At 38.2% G+C, this 27,140-nt stretch overlaps 2 protein-coding genes and 1 long non-coding RNA gene across 9 annotated transcripts in view; 2 read left to right on the forward strand and 1 right to left on the reverse strand.

Moving 5' to 3' along the window:
* Positions 1–5,740: 5,740 nt before the first annotated feature.
* Positions 5,741–16,012, forward strand: LOC139628460 (uncharacterized). 2 transcript variants are annotated; one of them, XR_011692785.1, is made up of 6 exons: positions 5,741–7,331; positions 7,536–9,700; positions 9,826–9,891; positions 11,284–11,346; positions 12,903–12,984; positions 15,942–16,012. It is a non-coding gene; the product is annotated as an uncharacterized lncRNA (long non-coding RNA). The 2 variants fall into 2 exon arrangements; XR_011692784.1 differs by having other exon boundaries at positions 5,741–9,700.
* A 3,761-nt stretch (positions 16,013–19,773) lies between these two features.
* senp8 (SUMO peptidase family member, NEDD8 specific) lies at positions 19,774–22,907 on the reverse strand. Of its 2 annotated transcripts, XM_071489937.1 has the most exons (3): positions 22,754–22,907; positions 20,673–21,186; positions 19,774–20,493 (listed from the first exon to the last, which is right to left on the reverse strand). In XM_071489937.1, the coding sequence occupies exons 2-3, from the start codon at positions 21,157–21,159 to the stop codon at positions 20,486–20,488; spliced, it is 495 nt and encodes a 164-aa protein (XP_071346038.1). In that variant the 5' UTR covers positions 21,160–21,186; positions 22,754–22,907; the 3' UTR covers positions 19,774–20,485. The 2 variants fall into 2 exon arrangements, with proteins under 2 accessions (XP_071346038.1, XP_071346036.1); XM_071489935.1 differs by having other exon boundaries at positions 19,774–21,186.
* A 1,022-nt stretch (positions 22,908–23,929) lies between these two features.
* myo9aa (myosin IXAa) overlaps positions 23,930–27,140 on the forward strand; it is a 105,004-nt gene continuing 101,793 nt past the window's right edge. For 3 of the 5 annotated variants that reach the window (XM_071489209.1, XM_071489211.1, XM_071489210.1), the window contains exon 1: positions 23,931–24,280. The gene's annotated coding sequence lies outside the window, so the exon portion shown is untranslated. Of the gene's footprint in view, positions 24,281–27,140 lie in introns of all 5 variants that reach the window. The other 2 variants (XM_071489208.1, XM_071489212.1) reach the window with 1 other exon arrangement.

Below are 27,140 nucleotides of genomic sequence, written 5' to 3' on the forward strand. Positions count from 1 at the left end.
TGTTTGTGGCTTTTGATTTATTTCTTTGGTCATTTTGCATGACAAGGTTTTACTACCTATGTCTGTCATATTGTCACTATATACAAGACCACCATGTAGAGGCGTGACTCCCGACAGCAAGGCAAATTTTAGGAATCTGCACAACTCAGGCTAAATTATAAAATTGTAGATATGAAGTGGCACTGGTTTTCTGTGAGATGTCTAAGTTTCAACTTAAAACATTTCAGTTTTTATGGGTAAAAAAAAAAGTGTTTTCTAAAATGTCAAATGTTCTGAAGCTACATAACTAGCCTTGACTTAAGTCAATGAATACATGAAGACAAATACAAGCTTGACATTATCTGATGGGGTCTGAAAAGGCACCGTAAACTCAAGAAGCTGGAGCAAATTCTCTCCAGCTCATTCTCTCATCACTCAGTGAAAACACTGATATTAAGGGATTTGTAGTTGCAATCTTTTCAAACATCAGCAGCGATAGTCAGTTTTATGTCATACTGTTAATGTGTAACATTCAGTGCTTTTACTTTTAAACTAAGTAAACAGTATATGCAAGGAAGATTGTGACATTTGTTGACATTTGATCCCTGGGTTGGACCCTGTCTCATTTATTTTAAAGTATTTCTAAAATAAACTGTACGATATTCAGGCTAACACACACATACACACAGAGAGAGAGAGCGAGAGATGTGATTGTGTATGAAAGACAGTTTACAGGTCTAGTTTTCTGGATCAGTCCCTTTGCCTGACAAATCTAGTCTGATTTAAAATGGCATCTGCACCCCTTATGGTTCAGTCACGATCAAAACTTCCATGATTTTGAATAGAGCAACACTGTGTCCAATGAGTAAATACTGCGAGGTATGCCTTAACATATAGTTCCCTCCTTTTATTTACCTTAAACTATAGCTTAAAATGAATTCACCTTGTGCCACACTGACAGTATAGCTTAACTGGATCAGCTTGTTCCAGCTCTTTATTGAACCTATGGCATATTTACACAGAGTAAATATTCAAACCCGAGACTTAATGTTTTTATGGCTGCACCATTTCATCAAAGGAAATATAATAGATCTCTTGTGTGTCATTTTATATACATTTTACACTAAATTAGCCTGACGTATTTGGAATTGGTGGGTTTCAACAAAGTTTGGGTGCACTGCATGAGTTGCATGAGAGCAGTGACTCTCCCGATGGTGGGTTTGTGGGTTTAAAGCGTCACAGTCAGTCTGTAAGTCCTACGTAGGTTATGGGAGCAGTGAGTCTGTGTAACACATGGAACATATGGTGTTAATTAAAAATGTTTCATGAAACAACCTCTGAATAGAATTAGACAAAAGAAAAACAGATGTTACAAAAAATGTTTAATGTTTTATTAATATCCAAAAGGACACAAAATTCTCAGAAAAGGTTTCTGTCACAACCTTTGTGAAGTTGTGACAGAAACCTTTTCTTAGGTATTGAACTGACTGTGTGGTGCTAAACCTCATTACAAGAAACTACACTAACATCTCATGAACATACAACAAAGAGTGCCAGACTCCATCCATGTTATATAACAATGTCTGAAATTACCGGGATACCATGACAACATGAATGATTGACAGGTAGCTTACTTCCTGCAGTAAATAGGGGGGTGGGAGAGCGAGTGTTAAGTGATCCTGCCCAGAGACTGTCTGAGGAATAGGCCAAGAATAAAGTGACAGTCATATCCTGAACTCAGTCAATCAGTCAATCTAGCAATCAAGCGAGAGAGCCTGCAGCTATAACCAGCCTTGTTTTTATGAGCAACAAAATATACAGTATGTGGCAGTGACCATGCTAAACTCCACTCAAAGGAAATAGATGAATATGGATACAAGAAGAAACTTAATGTGTACTTTTACTTTTGATACTAGGAGTACATTTTTTCCTGATAATACATACATACTTTTACTTACTACTAGATTAAATTTTAAAGGCAGGACTTTCACTTTTTCCACTGCAGGCTTTTTTCTTGAGTAAAGGGTCTGAATACTTCTACCACTGATGCATGCCAATTTTGCTGCACTTTTTGTAACTTACTATGTAATAAAAGTGCTGTAGAAACAACTTCATTACAATTATTAGCTCATGCAGCTCCCAGTTTATCAGTCTCAGTTGAACAGCAGGCCTTCTGGAGACTTTAAGACGCACAAAGGGCAGAGCCTTCTACTGTAACTCCTTGTGTGTGTGAATGTGGAGTCAGTTTTAGCTGTGGAGTAATGGGGGTAGGTCGAAGCAGATGGCCAGACAAGCTGCAGCTTCGTCCATACCTCCAGGGAGCCATATTGTCTGTCCTGGAATGCTCTCCAGATGACCTCTGACCTCTCTGGTGTGAAGCAGAATGCTGACTGTAAGTTCACGGTAATGGTCCGCATTACACACAGTAAAATCATCACACCCAGGCTGCGTTACTGGAGGTTTTCCAAGAACATATTACCTCAGTGGTGCATTAAATGTGTCCACGTCTGCTCAGAGCACAATCCAAGTGTGTTACAGTTAATCCATTTATGAAGTGAGAGGTGCTGGGTTTTTCTGCCATACACTGGAACCCAATATCCGGAGACAATGTAATTACAAAAGCCCAAAATCCTTTAGAAATATTCCAACAGCGTGATAAAATCATGCGTGTTTATGAAATTGTGTTTAAAAAATTTTTTTTAAAAGACTAATTTAAAAAGTAAGATGGATGCACATCCATTATTCTATAATTTCACCTAACAAGACCTAAGAAATAGCATTAGAGACCTTTAATATTGCATGTATAGAATTGAGCATATGTAAAAAGATCAGTGAAAAAAAGTTAACAGAGGTACACGTTTCTTATTTCCATGGAAAACCAGCCAAGAAAAAAGAATTACATCATTTTAGGCTACAACTGAGTTTGATGGTAAAAACATAGCTGTCTGAATATTAAAGCTCTGGTTAAATATTTCATTTCTTTCCTGCCAGAGGACCTCAAAGGACCAGAATGCAATGCAGCCACATGTTAAACTGTGTTTTGATTAACAGAGGTTGGCTGTGACCACAGACACACCCCAGTGTTCACAAACAAGTTGGATAGCTTCTCTATATTTATACATGCATCTATATGCTCGCAATGGACCGAGAGCAACAAGTTCACACCCATTCTCTGGAGAGCTGTTGCAAGGCATTCTGGGATTTATTCTGTAAAGAAATGACAATTATTCGTTGGACTAAGTCTTTGGTTTAAGTCTGCTTTAGTGCAAGTCTGATGATACTGTTATTGTTACAACTACAGTCCCTGTGGAGGAGAAACAGCCGTGAAAATCTGAATCTTCATGGTTGGATTAACTGTTGTCTATAGGAACATATCCATGGAATTAAATTTACTGTGCCTTTTCATTTTCTTCTACACTCTCATCTTTTCCTCTCTCTCTGGCTCTTTCTCCCTGGATTAGCATCTGCACTTCATCAGCTTTTCCCTTTTCCTTCCAACAAAAAAAAAAAAAAACTAATTCAACACAGAATCTCCTTTGCTGAAAGATCTGCGGTTCCTCATAACTGAGTGTGTATTCACTTTTCACAGACTCGGTGGTTACAAGCGTCCACCAAGTGACACAGGCTACAGCTTGTTAAAAGACGACATGTGGTGAAACTAAGAAACTTATTGTTATTATATCACTTTCATATTTATACTTTTTGGTTTGAAGACAGAACGATTTCTTGTCGTAATGTGTAAAATATTTCAAAGACTTGGAGTAAAAGTTTGACATTTGGTGGGAAATATGCTTGTGCTCTTTCTTTTAGATAGAGAAAATTTATCTCACTTACATATCTGTGTGGTAAATGTTAGGATACTGCCAGCAGCTGGTTAACTTAACTTAGCACAAATACAGGAAACAGGAGGAAACAGCTAGCCTAGATGAGTCTGAAGATAACGAAAGATGTCAATATTTAGTTCTCTGTGAGGGACACACAGCAGAACAGCTCTAAAGTAGACCTGACCGTCATCTGTGTTTTAACAGATCCATGTTTACTTTGCAGGGAATTCTGGCAGGTTCACTACCTTCCTAATCAAATTTGATTATTTTAGAAAGCAAATCTGACATGCAGATCTCAATCATACAGCAGGCTTCAAATGTTGCACACATTGTTCATTATCTAATCAAAATATCTCAACTTTTCTCATTTCCCCAGCCCAACGGAGAATCAAAGGGAAGGAGCTAAACGCCTACATATCACTGCATATCTTTTAAACTCACAATAGTGGGAGATCACAAAGTTTCAAATAACACTAAATACTGAATATCACTGTGGATCTTTGTGTCATTTATACCTTGTCAGTACTAACCCACAGCTGGCTGCATCTCTGCTGGGAATTGGGATCAGAATAACGACCACACTCCTGTCTCTCAGCAGCTTATCACTTATTGTAATACATTTAAAATTCTTAAAATCTGGTAACTTGGACCTCTGGTAATTTCCATTGAGTTGTAATGATATAAAACACGGTTTTGTACATAAAAACAAGCTGCTGCAACTGCAGTGACAAGTGACAAGGAAGTGATGTCCTCACTGATGACCTGCCTTGATGAGAGGACTAACAGAGTGTGTTTTCACCTTCACTCCAAAAAGTGACATGTAATTATAAATGAATGGACTGAGGGCGCTGTTCGCTTATTGTATTTGAACATTGTCACAGCAGAGCAGGTGAAATCTTTGAAGATGAAATATCAAACAGCTTTTCAATTTTCATTTTAATATGGTCACTGAACACTCACATGAGTATGTGAAAATGAAAATTGGATTATAAATTGGATATTACATTTTCTTTTGAATTTCTACATAAATAAGGCATCTTGTGGGAAATGGGGTCAGATGACTGCTGGACTGAAGAGCAAAATGATCACAGGTGTGCAGACTGGGCAGCTCACACAGGTGCTTTGGGTTTTCTTTGTTCTGTGTCCTGAGCTCATTCTCTGTTTGCCCTTCAGTTGAGCTGGTTCGCTCTATCATTTCACCTCTGTTCCTGAGTGTGTTGAGTGAGTATGGTTTATTTCAGTATATTTCCCCAGGTCATTCTCATTTTGTTGTTAAGTAGTATATCTAATGTCATTGTTTTGACATAATTAAATATTTAAAGTGAGAATGCACTGATGTACTGATGTTGATATAGAATGCCTCATTGATTTATTCAAGATAATGTGATAGAGCTTGACCTGTGTGTACACTTTCTTTCATTTGTCGAAATATAACCACTCACATGTAACCACTCAAACCCGACTGGCTACGAGCAAAAGATTAAGCACTTTCAAATGAAACCTGCTGACTGCTTCTCCTGCTTTGCTCAAATGCATGAAGCCAAGTCTAGTGTAAACCTAGAACACATACATGAGTGGAAAATGACATTTTCAAGTTTACATGATCATTTTAAAGTCCCCTATAGGCTTCTATAATGACATTAACTTTTATGTTAGTCTATTTATCTGCACCAGATGCTTTGAGGATGGGGCTCGATATTATAATCATGGATTGTGCATTTAAAGGCAAAGCCAATCATTTTTAATAAATCAACTTTTTTTTTTTTTTTTAAATCTGTGCCCCAGAAGAGTTTGGTCAATACTTGTGGTGACACTCTCCTCTAATGTTAGAGACCAGAGGGATTTGTGTTTGTGTAATTTCTTACACCAAAAGGGGTGTTTCAAATCTTAAACTTTATATTCAATTTAAAATCTGGATGAAACCTGTTAGGGGATACCGTAGATTATAGAGTTAGCAAGGTAACTCAGTGGCTCAGCTAAAGAGTAGAGTTCCTGCATTCCACATTTTCATTTGTCACTTACTTGATGGATATTATATAATATTATATATATTGTAATGGAAGGTCTAGCTTCAGTGCCACTTGTGTCACACTGGATGCCTAGGCTCAGACTGCAATCTTTGCCAGAGTAAAATGAATAACACCATAAGAAAAACTAAACTGGGGAACAAAAACTGACAACTCTGGAAGTCAGCTGAGCAGGAAGGAGCGAAGAAGAAACAGAGCAGAGCCGCTTTATGTTTTATATACTGCCCTCCTGCGGTAATTGGGCTGAAAACCTGTGCTTTGTGCTTTAAATACAGACGACAAAAACAAGATGGCCACAGTGAACCATCTCTGGGTCTCGGTCATGGATGTATTATGAGACCTGGATGCCGGATCTAAAAATGGCAACCGTTCAGTTCAGTACAAGTTGCTCGCCTGGCGCATACGCCGAAAAAGTTTCTGGCTTCCGGGTTACTTCCACGTTATGCGGCCCATAGAGACTGCGCAGTAGTGTCTCTCCCATCATCCCTTTGGGCCATGAGAACGAGCGAAAAACGTCAAAATGTTGCTAAGCGACTCTCAGGAAAATGGAGACAACATGTTTACAAGGTCTTTCACCTGCATTTATTTAGATTTGTTATTCTGAGTTTAGTGTGTGTGCAATCACCACTGGAAGTGATCACATACTCATCAACCTCATATCATTTTACAGGCTTTATATCTGAAATGAATTCCAGATCTTGCTGACTGAGAAGGAGAGTGCATTTAGGTGAGGGATCAAGGTGGAGCTGCAGAGGGAGCAGACTCAGATGATGGAGATTCACGCCCACAGATAAATTCTTTAAATCATATGTCTGGTAATTTCCATTGAGTTGTATTGATATAAGACACAGACGGGTAAAACAAGCTGCTGCCACTGCCCCAGACAGACAAAGTGACAAGAGACAAGGAAGTGACGTCCTCACTGATGAGATGAGACTGTCTCTCAGCATCTTATCACTTATTGTAATACATTTAAAAATCTTTAAATCTCATCTCTGGTCATTTCCTTACAGGGAACAAGCTACAACCACTGCCCCAGTGACAGAAAAATTACAACTGACAAGGAAGTGACGTCCTCACTGATGAGCTGCCTCAATGAGAGGACTGAGTGCATTTTCATTTTGACCCCTAAAGAGCGCAGTGACATGTAAATGTAAATGCAATGGCCTGAGGCGCTGTTTGTTCATTATGTTTAAATACTGTCACTGCAGAGCAGGTTCAGTCTTTGAAAATCATAATTTTAATATGTTTGTAGATGAGTACACACATGAGTATGTGAAAATGAAAATGCAAATTGGAGTACTGCATTTTCTTTTTAAATTATACTTAAATGAAGCATCCTGTGGGAAGTGGGGTCACATGACTGCTGGGCTGAGGAGCACAGGTGGAGAACTGGGCAGCTCACACAGGTGTCTTGAGTTTTCTTTGTTCTGTGTCCTGAGCTCATTCTCTGATTGGCCTTCAGCTGAGCTGCTCTCACCTTTGTTCCTGAGTGTGTCGAGTGAGTCGTTTATTTCATTATATTTCCTCAAGTCATGTGTGTTTTGTTGTTAAGTGGTACATTTAATCTGCTTGGTTTGTTCTCCCACGATTATATATTTAAAGCGATAATGTATGTACTGATTTTGATTTAGAATTATTTGTTGATTTATTCAAGATAAAGTGACAGAATTTGACCTGTATGTTCGCTTTCTTTCATTTGTAGACATGTAACCACTCACACCTGACTGACTGCAAGCAAAAGATTAAACACCTTCAAATGGAACCTGCTTGTCCTGCTTTGCTCACATTCATTCAGTCCAGTGTTTTATCCTAGAACACATACATGTGTCAGAAATCTCTATTCTGTTTCAAGTTTATATGATAATTCTATTGAAGTCTTCTATAGGCTTTTGTAATGACCTTAATGTTTATAATTTAGTCTGTTATTTTTCTGCACCAGATGCTTTGAGGACAGACCACTATAATCATGGATTGGACACTACAATCATAATCAGGATTGTGCATTTAAAGGAGAACCCGACCCTTTGACAGAACTCACTGTTCTTATTCCTGTGCCTCAGAACAGTTTGGTCAATATTTGTGAACATGCAGCTCTTCACTGAAGTTAGAAACCAAAGAGAGAACATTAATGTTCGATGTCGACCCGGTTTGCTCTTTAACAGTGAACGGGGCTCTGATGCTGAGGCCATAAAATGTTTATATCATTTCTTGGCCCGAAATGAGATTCAAATTTTGTGCCCAATTTAAAGCCAAATGAGACGTGTTAGGAGGAACACAACACAGCTACTGTAGATTATAGGGTTAGCAAGGTAACTCATTTCCCCCAGTGGCTCAAATTAATTTCAGCTGTAGATGATGAGAACAAACCTTTGACTTTTTTAGTCGATCGTTCCAGAGTCTGTTTTTCTGCTGTATTTGTTCATTTGCTCTCAATGTGAGTGATTCAATTAAAGACTGATGCATTTCCTGCATTAAACATTTTCATTGATCACTGACAGATTTTAATCAGTATTTTGATGGAAGACACAGCTGCTAACATTTCAAAGTCAAAGCTGTTGTGTTGTCTCTGGAGGATTCTCTGGTTTCCAGCTTTAGGACAGTGATGTGTTTTCAAACACAGACTTCACTGTTCCTGGGGCCCAGGAAGCACTTCTGACATTTATGCCTTTTATTTATTCAAAACTGCTTTCAAATGAATGAACTGTATGTTTATGAATGTTGTGATTATTATTTACTAGTAAGTTAAACTTTGTGCACAGCTGTTGTTGGGCTTCTACCTTCACTCACCGCTGCAGTTTATGAACTTTAAACATTTCCTTTACTGGCACTTCCTGTCGTTTCTGGCCTTAATGTTTTCTGGTTTAATATTTCCCGTGTGTCCATGAGACAAACCGGAAAAAACTAGTTAGACTCGGTCGAGTCTTTGCCAGAATGATGTGAGTAATGTAAGAAATATAAACCGCGAACAAACACGCAGAAACACGCTGATGCTTGTCTCAGTGGGGAGGCCGGTGGAGCAGGAAGAGACGAGGAAGCAGAGCACCTGTTTAACAGCAAGCCTGCTAACCGCAGCTGGCGAGAGTGGCCCTTGTTCTGCAACCTGGTGCATTTGGCTCACAGACATATATTATATTATATTATATATTATTATATTCTTCACCTGAGCAGAACAAGAGCTAATGTCACCAGCCAATGAGACACCTGCGGTAAAGGCGGCACACAGGAGGCGGAGCAGCTGGTTAGCAGCTGGTTAGCAGCTGGTTAGCAGCGACTTCACTTTCAAATCAGAGTGCTTATAACGCCTCATAGATAACTTTGCTGTCCAAAAGAATACTCCATATGAGCTCAGCGAGAAATGTGATTGGCTGTGGCACAGTTTGTACATGTAAGACAACATTGTCTTTTTTTCTTTTTTTTTTTAAACTTAATCTGATTGGACAATCCCACAAAGCAGAGTCCAATCAGAGAGCAGGTGATTCCTTTACCTTCATCTCTGCCTATACCCTGAAAGGTGTAGTAGATTTTCAAGCCCATGCTGTCCTCCATCTTGAAAATCTACTACACCTTTCAGCATCTGCCATGGAGCTGAACACAACTGAATGACCTGCCTTCTGACTGAACTTTGTGATTGGATTGTCATTGTCCAATCAGTAAGGTTTAAAAAACAAAAAATAAGCAGAAAAAAAAAAACTTCTCTTTTTTTGGCACCAGTAAATGTCACTTAAACCACAACCAAGTAACGTAAGGTTTTAAAAATCTTTCCAGGATTCCTGTTAACAGTATCTGCGGTTGGAGCTGTGTGCGGTAACCTCCTTTGAAACTGATGGGAGCTAACTTCATAACTTGCACTTGACTGAGTTTATAATGGTAAGTGAAATGAATTATTTAAAGTAAAAATGTTTCTCAATATTGTTTTGTGAAAAGCTGCCTAAAATGCCTTGATTGGCCCTGCAATGGAAAATGTATTTTCGTATAACTGCATGTTTTCATAGAGATCCCAGAACCCACCTCAGGCCAGGACCACAGCCTGTATGGTGCCCCACACCCAGCAAGAAATGGTAAGTCATGGGCATGACTCCATCACATACCTATACCTAAACTAGGATCAAAAGGATTTTGAGCTTATAAAGTGATGTTCACAAATAATTCCAAATGTAGTTTTAAATCAATCTTTGTAAACCTGCAAAATCTGTGTGAGAAACTCAAGTATATACATGTGAAGACATTGTGCTTGTGTAGAGGAGATTTGTATTTGTAAAAAGACCGTGTGATTTTAAAATCTGACCAAATGAAATTAGTGGTGAGGTAACACAAAGACACAGTGGAAAAACTGCTTTTGTCAGTGTCTGTGTATAGATACAAATCAGACAACTGTGTAAAACTTGGTGTTCAAAGTTCCTACACAGTGTGTGACACTGAATTTACAAGCACACTTTTGACGCCATCCTTACACCTTAAAATGATTGAACAAAGACGGTCCAATCACAAAGCAGAGTCCAATTAGAGGGCAGGTGGTTCTGGTATCTTCATCTCTATCGCACATCCTGAAAGATGTGGTAGATTTTCAAGATGGACGACAGCGCTGGCTTTAAAATCTACTACACCGTTCAGGATCTGCGGCAGATGAAGGCAACAGAACCACCTGCCCTCTGAGTGGAATCTGCTTTGTGATTGGACCGTCTTTGTCTAATCATTTTTAAAGTGTAAGGATGGAGTCAAAATTGTACTTGTAAGCTCAGGGTCGTACACTGTGAAGGAATTCTACAGTTCTACAGTTTGCTGCTCTGTATCTGTTCACAGATTTGGCAAAAGCACCTGCTGCTCAGTTTTTATTTTTCAGTTCAGTTTTTCTTTTTACAAATGCAAATCTTATTTGCACTTTTCACTGTACACTAATAAGACATAACAAGCTGTACTTGGTGTCAAATTAGACAAAACTAGAATTATGTTCTTAGAGGGTAATTTACAACACATTAGAACAGAACTATGTTGTAAACTAAAGGGAACTTTTTCTTTTTTTTTTTTTCTTTTTTTTTTTTTTACAGCTTGCATAGCTTTGGTGAGCAAAGTGATGCATCAAACAGAGTTGTTACAGAGTAGCTCCTCATTACTTCGTCATTATATCACAATGAATTACTTCACAACGAATAGAGACGGCAAGTTTCAACACAAGTATTCATATTTGTAATCACAGCCATGTTGATTTTTTGATAAATTAGTGATGACAATTAATATACTTGTTTGGAAACTTGCTGTCTCTGATTGGTTGTTAAGGAACTTATTTGATGATATAATGATGAATTAATGAGGAACTACTCAGTAACAACTCTGCTTGATTTATCACTTTACTGACTAAGACTCTAAAGGTGTAAAATATCACTTTATCTACAACTTTGCCCTGCAATGGAAAGTCATTTTATTTAATACAATACCATCGTATGTTTTCATAGGGATGCCGGAATCCAACTCGGGCCAATACCACACCTTGTCATCCTCCACAACCAGCAAAAATGGTAAGTCATATTCATGACTCCACCCCATACCGATATAGGCTCAAATTAGGGTCCAAATGATTTTGAACTGTATGAGAAAGTCAAGTCTGTGCATGGGAAAATTATTTTTTCCTTTTGACAAAGACATTTGTATTTGTTAAAAAAAAAAGACTTTGTGACTCAAAACTATGAACAAATGATCAGTGTTGAGGTTCAACAAAAACACTAAATAAATAAATGGTTTTGTCAACAACTGTGCTGATACAGAGCAGGAAACTGTGAAACTCTGCTGTGTGTGACCTGCTGAGTTTTACAGTTTTCAGCTTTTTATCTGTACACAGACATTTACAAAAGCATTTCTTTGATGTGTTAAACCCTCACCACTGACCATTTGTGTAGTTTTATTCAGAGAGTCTGTCTTTGTAGCAAATACAAATGTCTCTGTCAAAGGATAATTTCTTTTTTCACATGCACAAACTTCCATTTCTCCTGCGGATTTATTTTACAGGTTTACGAAGTTTGATTTACAACTACAACTTTTGGAATTATTTGTAAACATCACTTCACAAGTTCAAAATCATTTGGACCCTAATTTGAGCCTATATAGGTGTCGGGGGAGTGTGTCTCGCGCGAGGCTGAACGAGCCCGATGGCTGGGCGCAGGGCCGCCTGGGGGTCGGGCTGTCCAGCCTAATGCTAATGATATGCTAATGCTATGCTAATGCTAAGCCCCTGAAGCCCGTCACAGCAATCAATCACAAGCAGTCGTTGTCCTGGTCGCCGCCCTCCTGATCTTTGAAAATAAAATCTGCACAGCAGGTCATCAGACAGCATACAGATGCCACTGAACATTTAGCAAACCGTATACTGAACACACACTGAGGACGTGGGGAGTTAGAGAGACGATGATGAGGACGTCCAGGGTCTGCTGTCTCCATATGCATTTAGCGGGTTAGCAGCGATTGAACTTTAGAAATAAAGATTAATTCTGAAAGTAGATCATATGCCAAAGTAAGATCGTCCAAGATATAAGATCATCAGATCTTCCAACCTTGTTTATGAGCACCACTTTCGAGCTCCGGTGGTGGTCAGGAGGGCATGGATGGATAGATATACTCATGTTGGATTCTGGAGCTGGATTCAGCCACAGCTGCATTGTAGAGCTCGATACTATTAAATTAGCTATTGCAATGTGGTTGTATTTGCCACTGAACAGTGCCAGCTAGAATTAGGAATGGGGTGAAACAGGGTCTCATTTTCATTGACAACCAACTACAACCAATTAAGGAAAAGTTTAACACGGCCTGTTTTATGCTGGGAAATGTGGTGTGAATGTTAGGTTAGCAGTTTTTAAAATCAGACTCAAACTGTTGTTAGCTCTGGCTAATGTCACCTTTGTTGGCTGTTCCCAGACTAGTTAATTTATATTAGTCAATTTTCATACTTTTGTACTGACTGTTTCAAATGGATGGTTAACCTTTTTTGTTCTTTTCATGGATGGAGTAATTTGACTTAAAGGGTGTAAAACATTTTAAAGTAAATCTTTCACTTAAAGGGAAAGTTTTTACATCTTTCCAGGATCCGTGTCAACAGTATCTGCAGTGGGAGCTGTGTGTGGCCCCCTCTTTTCAAACTGATGGCGCACAACCAGCAAGAAATGGTAAGTCATGGGCATGAATACACCCCATACCTGTGTGGGCTCAGATCAGGGTCAACTTTTTCAACTTGTAAAATGATATTCATGCTTTAGAAGTTGTAAATAGTAGTTGTAAATCAATGTTTGTAAATGTAAAATAAATCTGCATGAGAAATTCAAGTTTGTACAGAAATTGTGCTTGAATCTGAGTGGGCAGTGACAGTCCAATCACAAAGCAGAATTAAGTCACAGGGCAGGTGGTTCTGGTGCAGTGGATTTTCAAGATTGATGACGGTGCAGACTTGAATCTGCTACACCTTTCAGGATCTGCAGCAGAGGTTAAGGTATCAGAACCAGTTTGTTGATTGGACTGTTACTGTCCAATCAGATTCAGGGGTCAAAGTTGTACTTGTAACCTCAGTGTCACAAACTGTGGGAATTTTGAGCACCAAGTGTACAAATGTACAAACTTGATAGATTTATTTCACAGATCCAAACTCATCACGAATATGCTATAAAAAAAAACTAATGACGATTGCCATATGGCAGGCCACTTCCGTGTTTTTCATAACGGCAACAACAGCCCCTTGAAAGTGGAGGGTATTGAGTTTGTGGAGCAGTACATCAGAGGAGGTGATTGTCTCCACAAATTACTTGAGAGAGACTTTTTGGATTTTTAAATTTGATGCTTTGCTTTATCCAGGTCTTAATGAGGAAATACATTTCAGAAGTTTACTGTAAAGTGGCTTACCCCTCTCTTTATTGTTTAAAATATGGTTGGTATACTTTTATTTCTAATTTTTATTGATTGTAATTATGCTGGTAACTGATATCATCTTATCCACATAGCCGACTTCTAATGTATTATAATATGCAGGTGAGATCTGTTAATGTAAGGAATCACGACACCATAGTTTTTAATTTTTATTTAGTTTTTGTTTTCCATATTTTACTTTAAAACAATAAAGCCATTTCAACTATATCCTTGGCTCTGTGCGAGTGTGCCTGAAGTAAGCCCAGCAGCTTCCCTCTGTCTATATTAACTATTTCAACTTCAAGAGCGCCTCTCATTTACCTGGAGATTTACTACAGCACCTGAAATTTATTAAGACCACAGTCTAATGAGAAATGAAATACAATGTCATATCAGATCCAAAACATGCTACAGTCAGACACTTTTCTACAAATTATGCTGTAATACATCACATTGAATACTTCCATCATTGACTTATGATAGCTTGATTAGACAACAGAGGCTATAATTAGAGGAATATAATGCCCAGTTAGTTCTGGCATATATTATTTGGCCTTTTATTTAACATAGTTTCCCTTTCTTTGTTTCTGGTACAGTTTTCTTCTAATAAGCAACAAATGAAACTAAGGTAATCGGGTCATATCTGGGTGCTCCTTCACCTGTCCATTGTAGTCTGGATGTTGTCCATAGTCCCTTACAGGTTGTAGTTAGTGATAGTTTCTACTCCCATATGTCTCAAACCTTATTCTATGTAAGCTTTCAGCACATTGCATCTTCATTTCCTACAGTTTGACACTCATTAGACTCTATTGCACTTTCTGAGACGGTCATTTGCTACACAGTACATCAGAACTACACTGCACACTAAAGTAAAGTCTATCATCATATTGTGGTTGTTTTTACAGTTGTATAGCTCTGGTAAGCAAAGTGATAAACCAGAGTTGTTGCATCATTACTTCATTATATCACAATACATTTCTTTACAACAAATCAAAGACAGCAGGTTTCCAAATGAGTATTTTAATCATAATATTCAGGCTACAGATCGATTCATAATCACATCCACGTCATCTTCTGATACATTAGTGAATGTAATAAACTGAATATCATTTTAACTCATTTTGAACATGGATCTATGTGTAAAGGTGATGACACAAATATAAACTGCTTTCATTTTAAAAAAAAAAAAACTACTTGCATTTTTGTCAGATGTTGGAGCATTTTTACAAAATGCTCCAACATCTGACAAATAATAGATTCAAAATTAATGTCACAAACAATATACTAACCTTACACTGAAAGTTACCATGGCTCATCCAATAGCATATTTCTTCTAATAGATTAGTCATGTGTATCAGTGGACACAGCTGTAACATTACAGCTGCAGGTTGCTTTAGTTTCAAAACTGTTGAATGGACACATGACTGGAAGATGGCATTAGGAGAAATATGCAAGTGGGTCAGTCAAGGTAACTTTCAGTTTGTCGAACAATATAAGGCCAGTATACTGTTGCTCTACAGGTGGAATGAATTATAAGCTGTTATTTTTGTCAGACTTCTGAGTATTTTGTAAATACACAATTTTTTTTATAAAGAGCAGTTTGTATTTTGTGTAATCAGCATTCCACACAGATCCATGGTTAAATGTTAAATGAGTAAGATATTCTCTTTAAATTACTCACTAATGCATCAAAAAGTCACCCGATGTGATTGTTAATATATGTGGCTTGAATATTATAATTGAAATACTTGTTTGGAAACCTGCTGTCTCTGATTTGTTGTGAAGGAACTCTTTGTGATATAATAATGAAGTTATGAGGAACTTCTCATTAACAGCTCTGTTTGATTTGCCACTTTACCGCCCAAAGCTCTACAAACTGTAAAATACCACTTTCAACCATAACTGAGCAATGTAAGGTTTAACACAGCCTGCTTTATGCTGAGACATGTGGTGTGAACATATGTATGTTAGGTCAGCAGCATACGGTTTTAAAAAGAAACACTTTGGCTGCTATTCAATGTCACCATTGCAGATTGTGCTTGGGCTAGTAAATTTGTTGTAGTTAATTTTCATACTTTTGCACATGCTTAAATTAAGGATTGATAAATCTTTTATCTTATGCCCTTAGAATGCTTCCAAGACATTTCATAGTCAAAAGAAGAGCTGCTTAAAATGTCCTTGTTTACCCTGCAATGGAAATAAAGTTACCATTATGTGTGTTCATAAGGATGCCAGGATCCACCTCAGGCCAGTGCAGTGCTTTATGGTCCCCCACAACCAGCAAGAAATGGTAAGTCCTGTTCATGACTACCCATGATTACTCTATGGGCTCAAATTAGGGTCAGAATGGTTTTGAACCTGTAAAGTAATGTTCTCAAATAAGTCCAATGTTTGTAGTTGTTAATCAACCTTTGTAAACCTGTAAAATAAATCTGCAGGAGAAATTCAAGTTTCTGCACGTGATAAAGAAATTGTGCTTGCATAGAAGAGATATGACGACAATGTGACTCAAAACTGAAGAAATGATCAGTGTCTAGGTTAAACAAAGACTTTGTAAAAGAAATGTTTTTTCAACATCTGTTAACTGATGCAGAGCAGAAAACTGTAAATCTCTACACTGAAGTTCCAACACAATGTGACATTAAAGTTACAAGGATTAAAATTCGTACTGGTCACTGTCACACACTGGTAATGTTGTGCGCTGAGTTTTACAGTTATATGCTCTATATCTTAAATACACAACTGATCATTTGTTTAGTTTTGATTCACATTGTCATTTGCAACAAACACAAATCTCTTTGACACAACCACAACTTTTTTACACATGCACAAACTTGAATTTCTGGAGTTGAGCCTCGGTGGCTGGATGCAGCTTCATAAATCCTTTATTTGGAAAGAAATTTCTTAAAAATGGAAATGGGCTTTCAATATATATATATTATTATATATTATAATATCATATGAGCTTCTTAAGAGTTTTCCAAACTCAAGAAGGAACTTTGAACCTCAGCTTTTAAACCAACATATATGAGAAGTCCTCAAAGTGCACAGACATGCTCAAGAACAACTACCAAACGGTCTTTGGATGAGATTGTTGTCTCAGTCTCTTAAAAGTTGAATCTTGTTTTTGTAAAATTGTCATTCTGACTATCATGCAATATTAGCATGTTATGTAATGACATGCCCTGCTTCCACCACAGTTTGCTTTCTTCATTCCATTTCCCTTTGATCCCTTCTTTTAGTAATACTTTAACTCCTCCATGCAAAAGCAATGATGTTTAGCTTCAGTTTCTGCAGAAGGCAGACATCCCACTGCAATTTCTTCTAGTTAATATTAGTTATTAGCCAACTATTTTTAAATAGATATTGCTCCAAATCCCTGGTTGCCAATAGGGGGTGATAAAAGTCAATCATTACTTCCACCTTATTAACTGTTAAGATTTCTCCGAATGTGTTTTTAATGGTCCTCTCCTGCTGGTTCAGTATAATACTTCCCATATTGAAGCTGGAGTCTCTAATTTCTAACTCAGTGAGGTGTTTGATTTAAGATGTGTAATTTCCCAACTGCTTTCAGCAGGGCAAAACATGAAGGTTAGAGGGCTGATATGATGACTGACCCTCATAACTCCAGTTCACCACCTGATCCGAGGCTGGCTGGCACTTCTGAATGTTTTAACATGGAGTACAATGGTGAGCCTTATCTCATGGGGGTCATAGTGCACATGCAGTGGAGCATCTAATTCTTGACTTTTTTTTTTTTCATGTCTGATGTGATGTTGTGATTTGCACCTGACCTACTTCAACCCCCTGAGCAAGAAAGACGTGTTACCCTGCGGTGCGCACCTGGAAACCAGGATGTAACTGTGAAGGTCTGGGCCTCTTAAGATAAGATGTTGCTTGTTTTAATCAAACTGATTCTCACGCATGTTGCTGTAAATGAATCTAAAATGGTTCCAGGTTGTTGTAGTTGGTTGCAGATGTGTTGTGATAGCCCATGATGTAATGTACAAAAACAATCTCAATCCCCCCAAAACAGATTTTACTTTAACAGGTCAGAGAAGTGTGTTGTCTGTGTTGTCCCCCCCCCCAAAAAAAATACTTTTTATTTTTTTCATTTAATCATTGTCCCTTGAGATACATTATGTCTTTTACAAGAATGATCTGGACAAAATGACAACGTAGAATAAGTGTGACATAGTAATATAAAAACACACATCATTTACTTGCATCAATTACAAACAACAACAAAAAAAACCAACAGACATGACAGAAACTATTACATTTCTCATGAGACATTTTTTGAATGTGACGTTTAAATGCCTCATGTTAAGATAGTGTTTCTACATGAAGCTCGTCTTGTAGATGTTTTCTAAGCCCTGGGTGCACAATAAGAGAATGCAGTTTTACCAAGATCTGAGCAGACTCTTAGATTATCCATCTAGATGATCTGGTCCGGAAGCTGTTAGAAACTTGCTAAACCATGCAACACTAGGTTTAGAGTACCTGAAAGGGAGTCAAGTTCAGTTTCCTTGTAAGCCCAAATGAAGCTGACTTGCTAAATTGGCCATTTAGAAACAAATTTGTCTAAATTAATGTGCCCTTCCCTGGGTGCTTTGTCTCACTAGTGTGGTGTGCTGCCAGGGTGGTGAATGCCCCGGTTTGTGGCATTTTATGAGGACAATAGTAAACCCTGATGGCTCGTCTGACTGGTTACTCCGGATGAAATATGCCTGTGGGATGTAGATGAACACAGGATGCCAGAGGAAGGAGAGAGGAGGGTGGAAACCATCCAAGCAGTGTGAATTTAAGAGCAGTTCAGGGATTTTTTTTTTTTTTCTGCCACACAATTACTGATGAGTTTTCCTGATTTTACACTGTATGTGGTCAATACACTTGGCGAGTCTAATTTCATGCAGCCATCTGCTTTGAAACTCCACTTTTTAAAACGATCCTTCAGATTTTTAATCATATCTAACTTTTCAAAAACAGTTTCTTTCAAGAACAGTTACATGAAGTTTCTCTGAAACATCTTTGTGCATCCCACCCCAGGAGGTCTAGATGTGGTCAGTATGACTTGCTGTGTGATGCTGTGTCTATTCATGTTGAGCCCCTACATCCTGTTCCAACCGATAGAGTAATACTCACTCATAAATATGTCAAAGGCCACAGTCTGATTCTGAATGGCGAAGTTGTAAGCAAAGAATAGTTTGGCCTTCCAGTGTACTTTCTTAATTTAAAGCACAATGCCGGTTGACAGTTTGTACTGTTACCCACATCCTACTCTGGAACTCTTATGGAAATAGTATCAGTGCATATTTTTGATGTTCTTCTAAAAATGAAAGCTGTTGCATTTTATAAATGACCATAAAATTATTTTTAAACTGCAACATATTTCTTGCAACTGGAACACAATGAAGTTTACACTTTGCCTCAACTGTATTTAAGCTTTTTTTCATTGCTGTAATCCATCATGCCATTTAACTCTTGTGGGTAAGTATTGTTCCTTTCTTTCAAAGCACAGTCGCGGGAGTACTGACTATATTGTTTGTAGCAATCCAGAACTCAAGTGCTTTAAGTTTGCTTTGAGTGTTTTGTCAGATTCTTAATCTTGTTTATTTTTTTTGAATCTACTTAGTGTTTGAAATCTAATTCATGTGGTAATTCTACTATTATTTTCTTTCATTCAAGGCAAAGTTTCTATATTATTATGTATTACTGAAGAATTTTACATATATATTTTAATTATGTCAACACTCCCCAGTGTAAGGTATCTAAAAACAGTTTGGCATAGGATAACATTCTCTTAATAATAGCCATAAGATTGAAATGTATTTTTTGTCTTCCCTATTGCATGTTGGTTCGCAACTGAACCTAAACTTGTCAGTTACCTTTATTCAAGCTAAACACTGGCACAGGCATTTCAGAGAAATTTGTTAGCCAACATTTTTGCTTAAGTATAAGTGCATCTGTGAGCATGTCAGCATGTTTATATTAATACGTCTTGAACTCAATGAAGAGAAGACAGCTGGGAGCTCAAGTTAGAAACCACAAAGCAAATGTAGCATTTTGTCAACAAAATGTGACAACAGTAAAATTTATTGGGTCAACAGACAATGAGTTTGACACCTGCTTTATGTGAGAATATATCATACATTCCACCACTCACAGCACTCAGCGCACATCCTACCCTCATGCAGCAGTTTTCTTTGAGCAGTTTCAAAACTGAACGTTTGTAGTTGCGGACATTACACCTGCTCAAACTGAGAAAAGAAATGAATGTGTCCAGAGCAGATGTGACATAAATTAGGAGCCAAAGTTAAGATTCACATTCTTATTGTCAATTCTAGTTCATTTAAAATGACCCTGAGCAATAATCTGTGTAAACATTTCTACATTCGCTCCAAACTAATGAAATGGAGGAAAAGAAAAGTGGGCGTCTTCTCTTACACATGACATATTCTTCATCCTCACTAAATATATATACAAGAGGGGAAGTTCCTTTTATAGGCATGCTGGTGTTCTTGTTTACATAATGTATGTTGCTGTGCATATACAAGGGATAAACATGACACCAACTGTTCAATGAATCATTAAAGATTCGTAACATTGCTTTATTTTTTTTTTACTTTTTTCTCTTATGGAGTATGATAGAGACTGTAATAGAAATATACTTCATATATAGTTAAATACTGTATTCAAGGAGTGCATTCAGATGCTCCAGCAGTGGATATGTGGGGGCTGACGGATGATCTGCATAACGCTGAGGGGCGATCAACGTGCTAAGGAAAAGACAGAGAGCAGCAGAGATCATTCTGAGCTAGACTCTGGATCAGTCTGCACCATTCAGCCCTCTTCTGGGTGATATAGGCTGGGGTGATGATTTGCACTGGAAGGCGTGGTGAGCCCTCCACCCTGGCCTTCTCACACAAGGCCTCGGCAATACAGATAACATACATACCACAGTCATAGCTGTTCTGCTGTGAAGGGCAGGGCTCCTCCACAAAGAGCGCTTTTCTCCCTGCACCTAAGAAAGGCTCTAACTTGCTGGCGATGCGCCGTGCGTGCAGAGAATTGCTGCCGTTTTGAGAGTCATAGTGGGCAAAATGATTGGAGTTGTGATGGTAGACCAAGAGGCTCCAATGGGATCCCCCAGCTGTCTGGTTGGAGTTGTCGTTAACAGCGAGGAAGACCCAGCGGCGAGAGGCAAGATCCAGCGGCTCCAGAAATAGGGCTAACTCATCAGGGCAAGAAGCACACTTTATGAACTGGGTGACCTCCGGGCTGATGAAGATGATGGTCCCCCCCAGGACTCTGAAGCGCTCAGCAGCAAAGTACTCGAAGGCAAAACCAATGACTTGGTCATTGAGCCAGTAAGGTCCTTCCAGTAAAGACAGATCAGAGCGCCGCAGCAGGCTGTCCTGGTAGCTCAACACTACAGGGTCCATCCTCCAACACAGTCAGGGAGTGTCAGTCTGAAAAAGACAGAGGAAGATTTTAGTGCTTTACGTTTAGCTGATTGATTGATTAGTCAATGATCAGAAAATGACTCAGTGACTATGTTGGCCGTACAAATTGAGCAATCTGACGATGTCACATTGGGCTTTAGAAAACTGTGACTGTGATGTGGACTTTAAAAAAAAAAAAAAAAAACTAGTTTCATAATTAAAAGACCGAACAGCTAAATGATTAATAAATAAAGTAACTGATCAATTGATAATGAAAATAATCGTTATTTGCAGTTCTGTTGTAGTTGGTCATTATCAACAAAAGTAATCAAATTAGATTGTTGGTCAAATTAAAGTAGTAGTTTCAAAGTAATATGACTTTCTTTAGGTTAAACAGCTTTTATTGGGATAATGTTTTAAGCCTTATACCTTAACTTTTATACAATTATTTTAAGCTAAAATACTCTCTCATCAATGTATGTGTCACATTATACTTTTAAGTAAACACAATTTTACTTCTTTTCATAAAAAAAAGAAAAAGTAAATATCAAAAAACATAATCACTTTAAACTTGTGCTGTTGTAAAGAAAACAGAAATAAAAGCTTATTCACTTACGTTCACTTTGAAGTAAAATAAATTATGCTCATTTAAAATATTTAAAATAAATAGTATTTAGCTTTTTTTGTTTTTCACATCTTTAATTAAAATGCCATACTTATTCAGTTCTGTGATAAAATGATGAAAACAGGGTTTGGAGCCAGTACGTTTAGATTCGTGAATATGAAATTTAGCTTAAGTTCAATAGTACAGTGTTACAGTTATATAAAATTAGAGCTGATATGATTCGCTGGTTACTTAATTAGTTAATCAACAGAAAATGAAAACACATTTTAATGGTTACAGCTTCTGAAATGTGAAGGCTTGCTGCTTTAACTTTTAAACATTTTAGTAGTCTAATAATTTAGATGTTTAGACTACTTTTCAGACAAAACAAGCTTTGTTAAAGTGCCAGTGTCTGCATAGTTGTGACGGGCATTTCTCACAGTTTTTAGTATTGTACAAACTAAACAATCAACTGAGTAATTGAGAAATTAACACATGCTTACACATTGCATGAACTGTGAGGGACCATTTCAGTGAGTACTTTTATCTCTGATACTTGACGCATATTTTTCCTGATTATACTTACATACTTGTACAACTAAGTAACAGTGGAAATGCTGGAGTTTTGTTTGCGGTGCCAATACTTTCACCTAAGTAAAGGACCTGGATTCTTCGTCCACCACTGAGTGAGGCTAACACAGAAAGATCCAGTTTTGTTTCATTGGTGTGGATCATTACAAGGAACTGGGTTATCTTATTTAGAGCTGTAGTGCCAAAAAACTGACAAACTACAGAGGGTTAAGCCACTGCGGAATCACATTACTGCAATGCGTTTAGTTCGTCGTTGAAACGGTTAGCATGAACTAGCTAACCGCCACTCTGACCATCAGCACACGGAGATAAACAACACGGCTAAACCGTGATTTCAGCCGGCAGAATATCCCGCGTACTGTCAAGTTAAAATACTTGCTGTCCATTCAATGTCCATACCTGTAAAAGACACATTCAAATAAGAAGTACCACGAAAACTGCGGTCTTGTCCCTCATTGCAATGCCTAACGTAAACCGCTACAAGTTTGAGACCGTAAACATTTCGCGACAGTTGGGAGGAGACGAGCTTGGCCGTGATTGGTTGATTTCATCCGGGTACTTGCGCAGTGCATTTACAGCCAGGGTAACAGTTTGTTTCATGACACTGAAGCAATGAAAAGATATTGACCCTTTAGATCAAACAGATCCTTTAGTGAGGCGAAAGTAAGCTAGCTACAAATACAACACTGTAAAAATACTTTATAATATTTATATTTATTCAATACATATATTTATAAAAATACATTAACAAATACAAGTCCAGCATTTATGTGATTGAGTAGTAAGATTATGAATCAAGAAAATGTGCTTCATGTATCAAGAACTCAATCCAGAGAAATGGTCCCTTATTCATTAAAGTAAGCAACATTTCACTGTTATAATTTGAGTGACGCTAATTTTTAAATATTTTATATGAGACTGCAACAGATGATTACTTTTATTATGGATTCATTTGCCAATTATTATTATTATTATTATTATTATTATTATTTTTAGCAATAATCGATTATTGGTTTGTAAAACTCGAGAAAATACTGACACTTTCACACAGCATGTTTTGTCTGAAAAATAGTCCCAATCTCAAAATTATTAGAAAACTATGAAAATAATTAAAATACTTAATTTAGCTAATTTATTAACTGAAAATTGGACCTTTTTTTTTTTTTAAATTGACGCATCATATCAGCTCTAATTTTTTATACTACTATATAACTGGTTTTACTCTACAGCTGTGCATCATATTTCATAATCTCCTTAGATATTATCTATGTAAAACTTGATTTGGCGAAAGCTGTCAGATAAATGTATTGCAATATAAATATTTCCTTCTAAAATGTAGTGAAGTAGAAATATAAATTAGCGGATGGAAAATATTAAAGTACAAGTACCGCAAATGAAATGCACGTATTTACTGATCACACTTGTATAAGATGTAAGACAACGATCAGCTCAACCCCTGTTCAATCTTATATTAACCCAAATGGCCGCATGTGTTCGGTTTACATAATGATCCATAACATGTGGTGTACATAACTTCCTGTTATTTGGCTCCGTCCTGCCTCTGTATCCTCTCCCCGCCCAGGACCGGCGTGGACGCGCACGGCGGCGCGCATCAGAGCGGCCGCACTGATTAGCGAAGCGGAGAGTTTTCAGCGACCGTCACCGAGCTGCGAAGGGCTGCGCCGTGATCCCACTCAAGCCCGCTCGGATATATCCGCACGAAAAATGCACAAGTGGTCAGCGCGGACTTGAATTTCGAGTAGTTGTCCGGAGGGAGAGAGAAGAACGCAAATTGATTCAGTGGGAATGCAGGGAATTAAATAGAGACTTAGACATTTTTGTGCGGCTACAAGCTCCACAACACATCCCCGAGAAGAGACCAGAAACTTGAGTCTTTACAGGTTACTTCAGCGTCCACGCCTGGAGGTAAGACTGCGTGATGTTCAGGAGTCGGGCTCCGGTGCGGTGCGGTGCGGGCTGCCCCGCAGTGGGACGAGGGGCTCTGGGGCTGGAAGAGCAGCCACTGGATCCATGAATCACTTTTAGTCTGTGCAAGAAACCTGTTCTTTTAATCTCCACTCATTTGCAACACTGTTTTCAGTTGCCATGCTTCTAAGGTGTGTAAGGGCTCAGCCGGTGCCTTTTGTTGGATTGACTAGTTACAATCAGAGGTGTGTGTGTGTGTGTGTGTGTGTGTGTCAAGGCTTGTGAAAAGTTAGTCATGTCATTTAACACTGCGACTACAGAGGGCTTACTCTACATCTAACGCCACCAGTGTTATGAGACCCTGGAAGATGATGGATCCTGTTTGGATTTACTTTATTCAGTTTTATTCACTGATATTATTGGGGTTAAAAAACCAAAATTATGGCTACATTGATTATTTTTCAGTCTCAATTAATCTGCTGGTTATTTTCTTGATTAACTGATTAATTGTCAATGAAACATTAAAAAAAAAAAACCAAACAGTGAAAATAGCCAGTGATAACTTGCTTGAGCCAAAAGTGATCATTTACAGTCATATCTGATTGAAACAGGTAGCAAATCCCCAAATCTGAGAGACATTTTTGCTTGAAAAACAACTGAAACAGCCAATGGATTAGCAGAATAGTTGCATTTCTTTCTTTTGATAGTCATTTCAGCTCTGATTGTGATATACAATATATGTCATGATATAAATATATGCCCAAAGGCTAATTTTCACCTGTAGTCTCAGGACAAACAAGACAAAAAAAGCACAGTGCACATAAAGGAGTATTTAAAAACCATCACAGAGCAACATATGATCACACAACGATCAGAACCTTAAAGCAACACAGTTATTTAAAACAATTCATTTGCCCAAACATATAAATCTAGTATTCTGTGCAGGAAGAAGGGTTGTGCTGGTCTGAGTGTTTGGCTGTAGTAGGGAGGGATGCATGTTTACATTTATTATTTAGGAGGTCAGACATTGCAGCTTAGAATGCAGTGAAAGCAATACAGACTGCAAAACAGCTGTAATTGTACAGGGAGGTCTAATGGGGTGAAGAAGCTGCTGAATCATGGGTGTGCGTCTCAGTCAGTGGACAGAGAGTCGACTTCAGACAGATTTTACAACACTAAACATCCTGGTTCTGTGCAATATGCAGCTTCAGTGCACCTGGATGGATTTAGTTTTTATCCTCTATCGTGGCACTTCAGCATTTCTGTAGAGGCTTTGGCCTGCGCTGTGTGTGTGTGTGTGTGTGTGTGTGTGTGTGTGTGTGGTGCTGAACGGCGATTTTATCATTACTGTACTGTGTTGCACTTGCTGCATTTCTTACAGAGTTTCCAGTAGAGAGATGACATCAAAATGAGGGGAGAAAGAGATGGGGAACCACGTACAACAGAGGTCCCCAGATGGACTCAAAGTGGGAACAACACACTGTCAGTGCCCAAACCCATAAACCACCGCAGTGCCCCTAATCATCTCGCTGTATTTGTGTGACATTTGCATAATACTCTGTTAGATTTAGAGCTGGATTTCTGTGCTTTTCGGTGTATATCATGTTGTAAAAACATTCGTAATTGTTGTTCTAGATCGGTCTTCCATTCATAATAGCTGTGAGGTTCCCTCGAGAGCTCATCCTGCCCTCAGATCAGCACAGGTGATGAGAGTAAAGTGGGCCTGTCCTGCAGGAATGTGAGGTCTGAGAAGACACAGCTGCTGTAGCATGAGAGGCGGCCCAGGCTGAGACTCCAGCAACTGGTCCCTGCCGACATCTGACACCCCACAGGCCCTCTGTCTGCTATTTCTAAAAGACCGGCCTCAGTTTGTGCCACATTGGGGTGCGTCTGTGTTGGGATTTATCACCGACACCACCTGAAAGATTGAAGCTGTGCTGTGAAAGATTTGAAAGCTTAGATATGAGACTTTGCAAGAGCTGATTTGTATAGTTGTGCTGTGATTAGAATAAGCCAGTCTGCCTTTGTTATTCTACTTTGAATGCATGAGACAACCTTAAGAAACCTTTTAAGTTTTCTACGTCATGAACCCACAAAGCTACATAATCTGGGATTCAGTCAGTGTTTTCTCAGGGAAACAGCTCATGACAAACAGTCGAAACTGATTCATTTGTCTTTCACGTTGAAACTGAGGCCATTAGCTGAACTTACAGTTGATCACTCACCAGTAAAGGTGGGGGTCATGATAAAACATGACTGAGATATTGTAAGATTCCTCTGTAAAATGTTTCATAAGTAATTTTAAGCCTTGTTGTAGGTTGTTATGAATTGTTTCAGTAATGTGCCCTCATGCATCACTGGGAAATTTGGCACAAACTAAAACTTCAAAAGTTGTGGAGAGACTTCAGTTCAGTGAAATCAGTGCTGGGCTTCAGAAGACACCTCCTCTGTGCTTGAGCTTGTCATATACAGAATGTACAGAAGCACATTTTAGATGTAGACCAGCAGAGGTATCATCGCGGCAACAACACACAACACTGTTGTTTTAACGCTGTCGTAAAATCTATGTCAGCGGGGAAAAAACTGTCTTTGTCTCAGAGCTTTAACTTCCATTTTAGACAGTTTTGGAATTTATCATCATCATTTTCAGGTTGAACTCACTGCTGCTCTCAGCTGCTACTTCTGCTGTTTGAACTGACAAGAAACTAATGTAAACACATTATTTTATAGGGCATTAACAAACTGAACGGGAAAATAAAGTATTTATTTTGCCATGTACATGGAAAAAGACAGATGTGCAACCACTAATACTCAAATAGGCCAAAGTACAGTATTTAACCACTTCTTCATAGCTGCAGCT

This window comes from Trachinotus anak, unplaced genomic scaffold (genome assembly GCF_046630095.1).
Source record: "Trachinotus anak isolate AG129_WGS33_773 ecotype Australia unplaced genomic scaffold, CSIRO_AGI_Tana_v1 ptg000011l, whole genome shotgun sequence".
In the NCBI taxonomy this organism is placed as follows: Eukaryota; Metazoa; Chordata; class Actinopteri; order Carangiformes; family Carangidae; genus Trachinotus; species Trachinotus anak.

Excerpts from the sequence above, each read along its gene's own strand:
- senp8 (XM_071489935.1), bottom strand. The coding sequence starts at position 21,159 with ATGGACCCTGTAGTGTTGAGCTACCAGGACAGCCTGCTGCGGCGCTCT.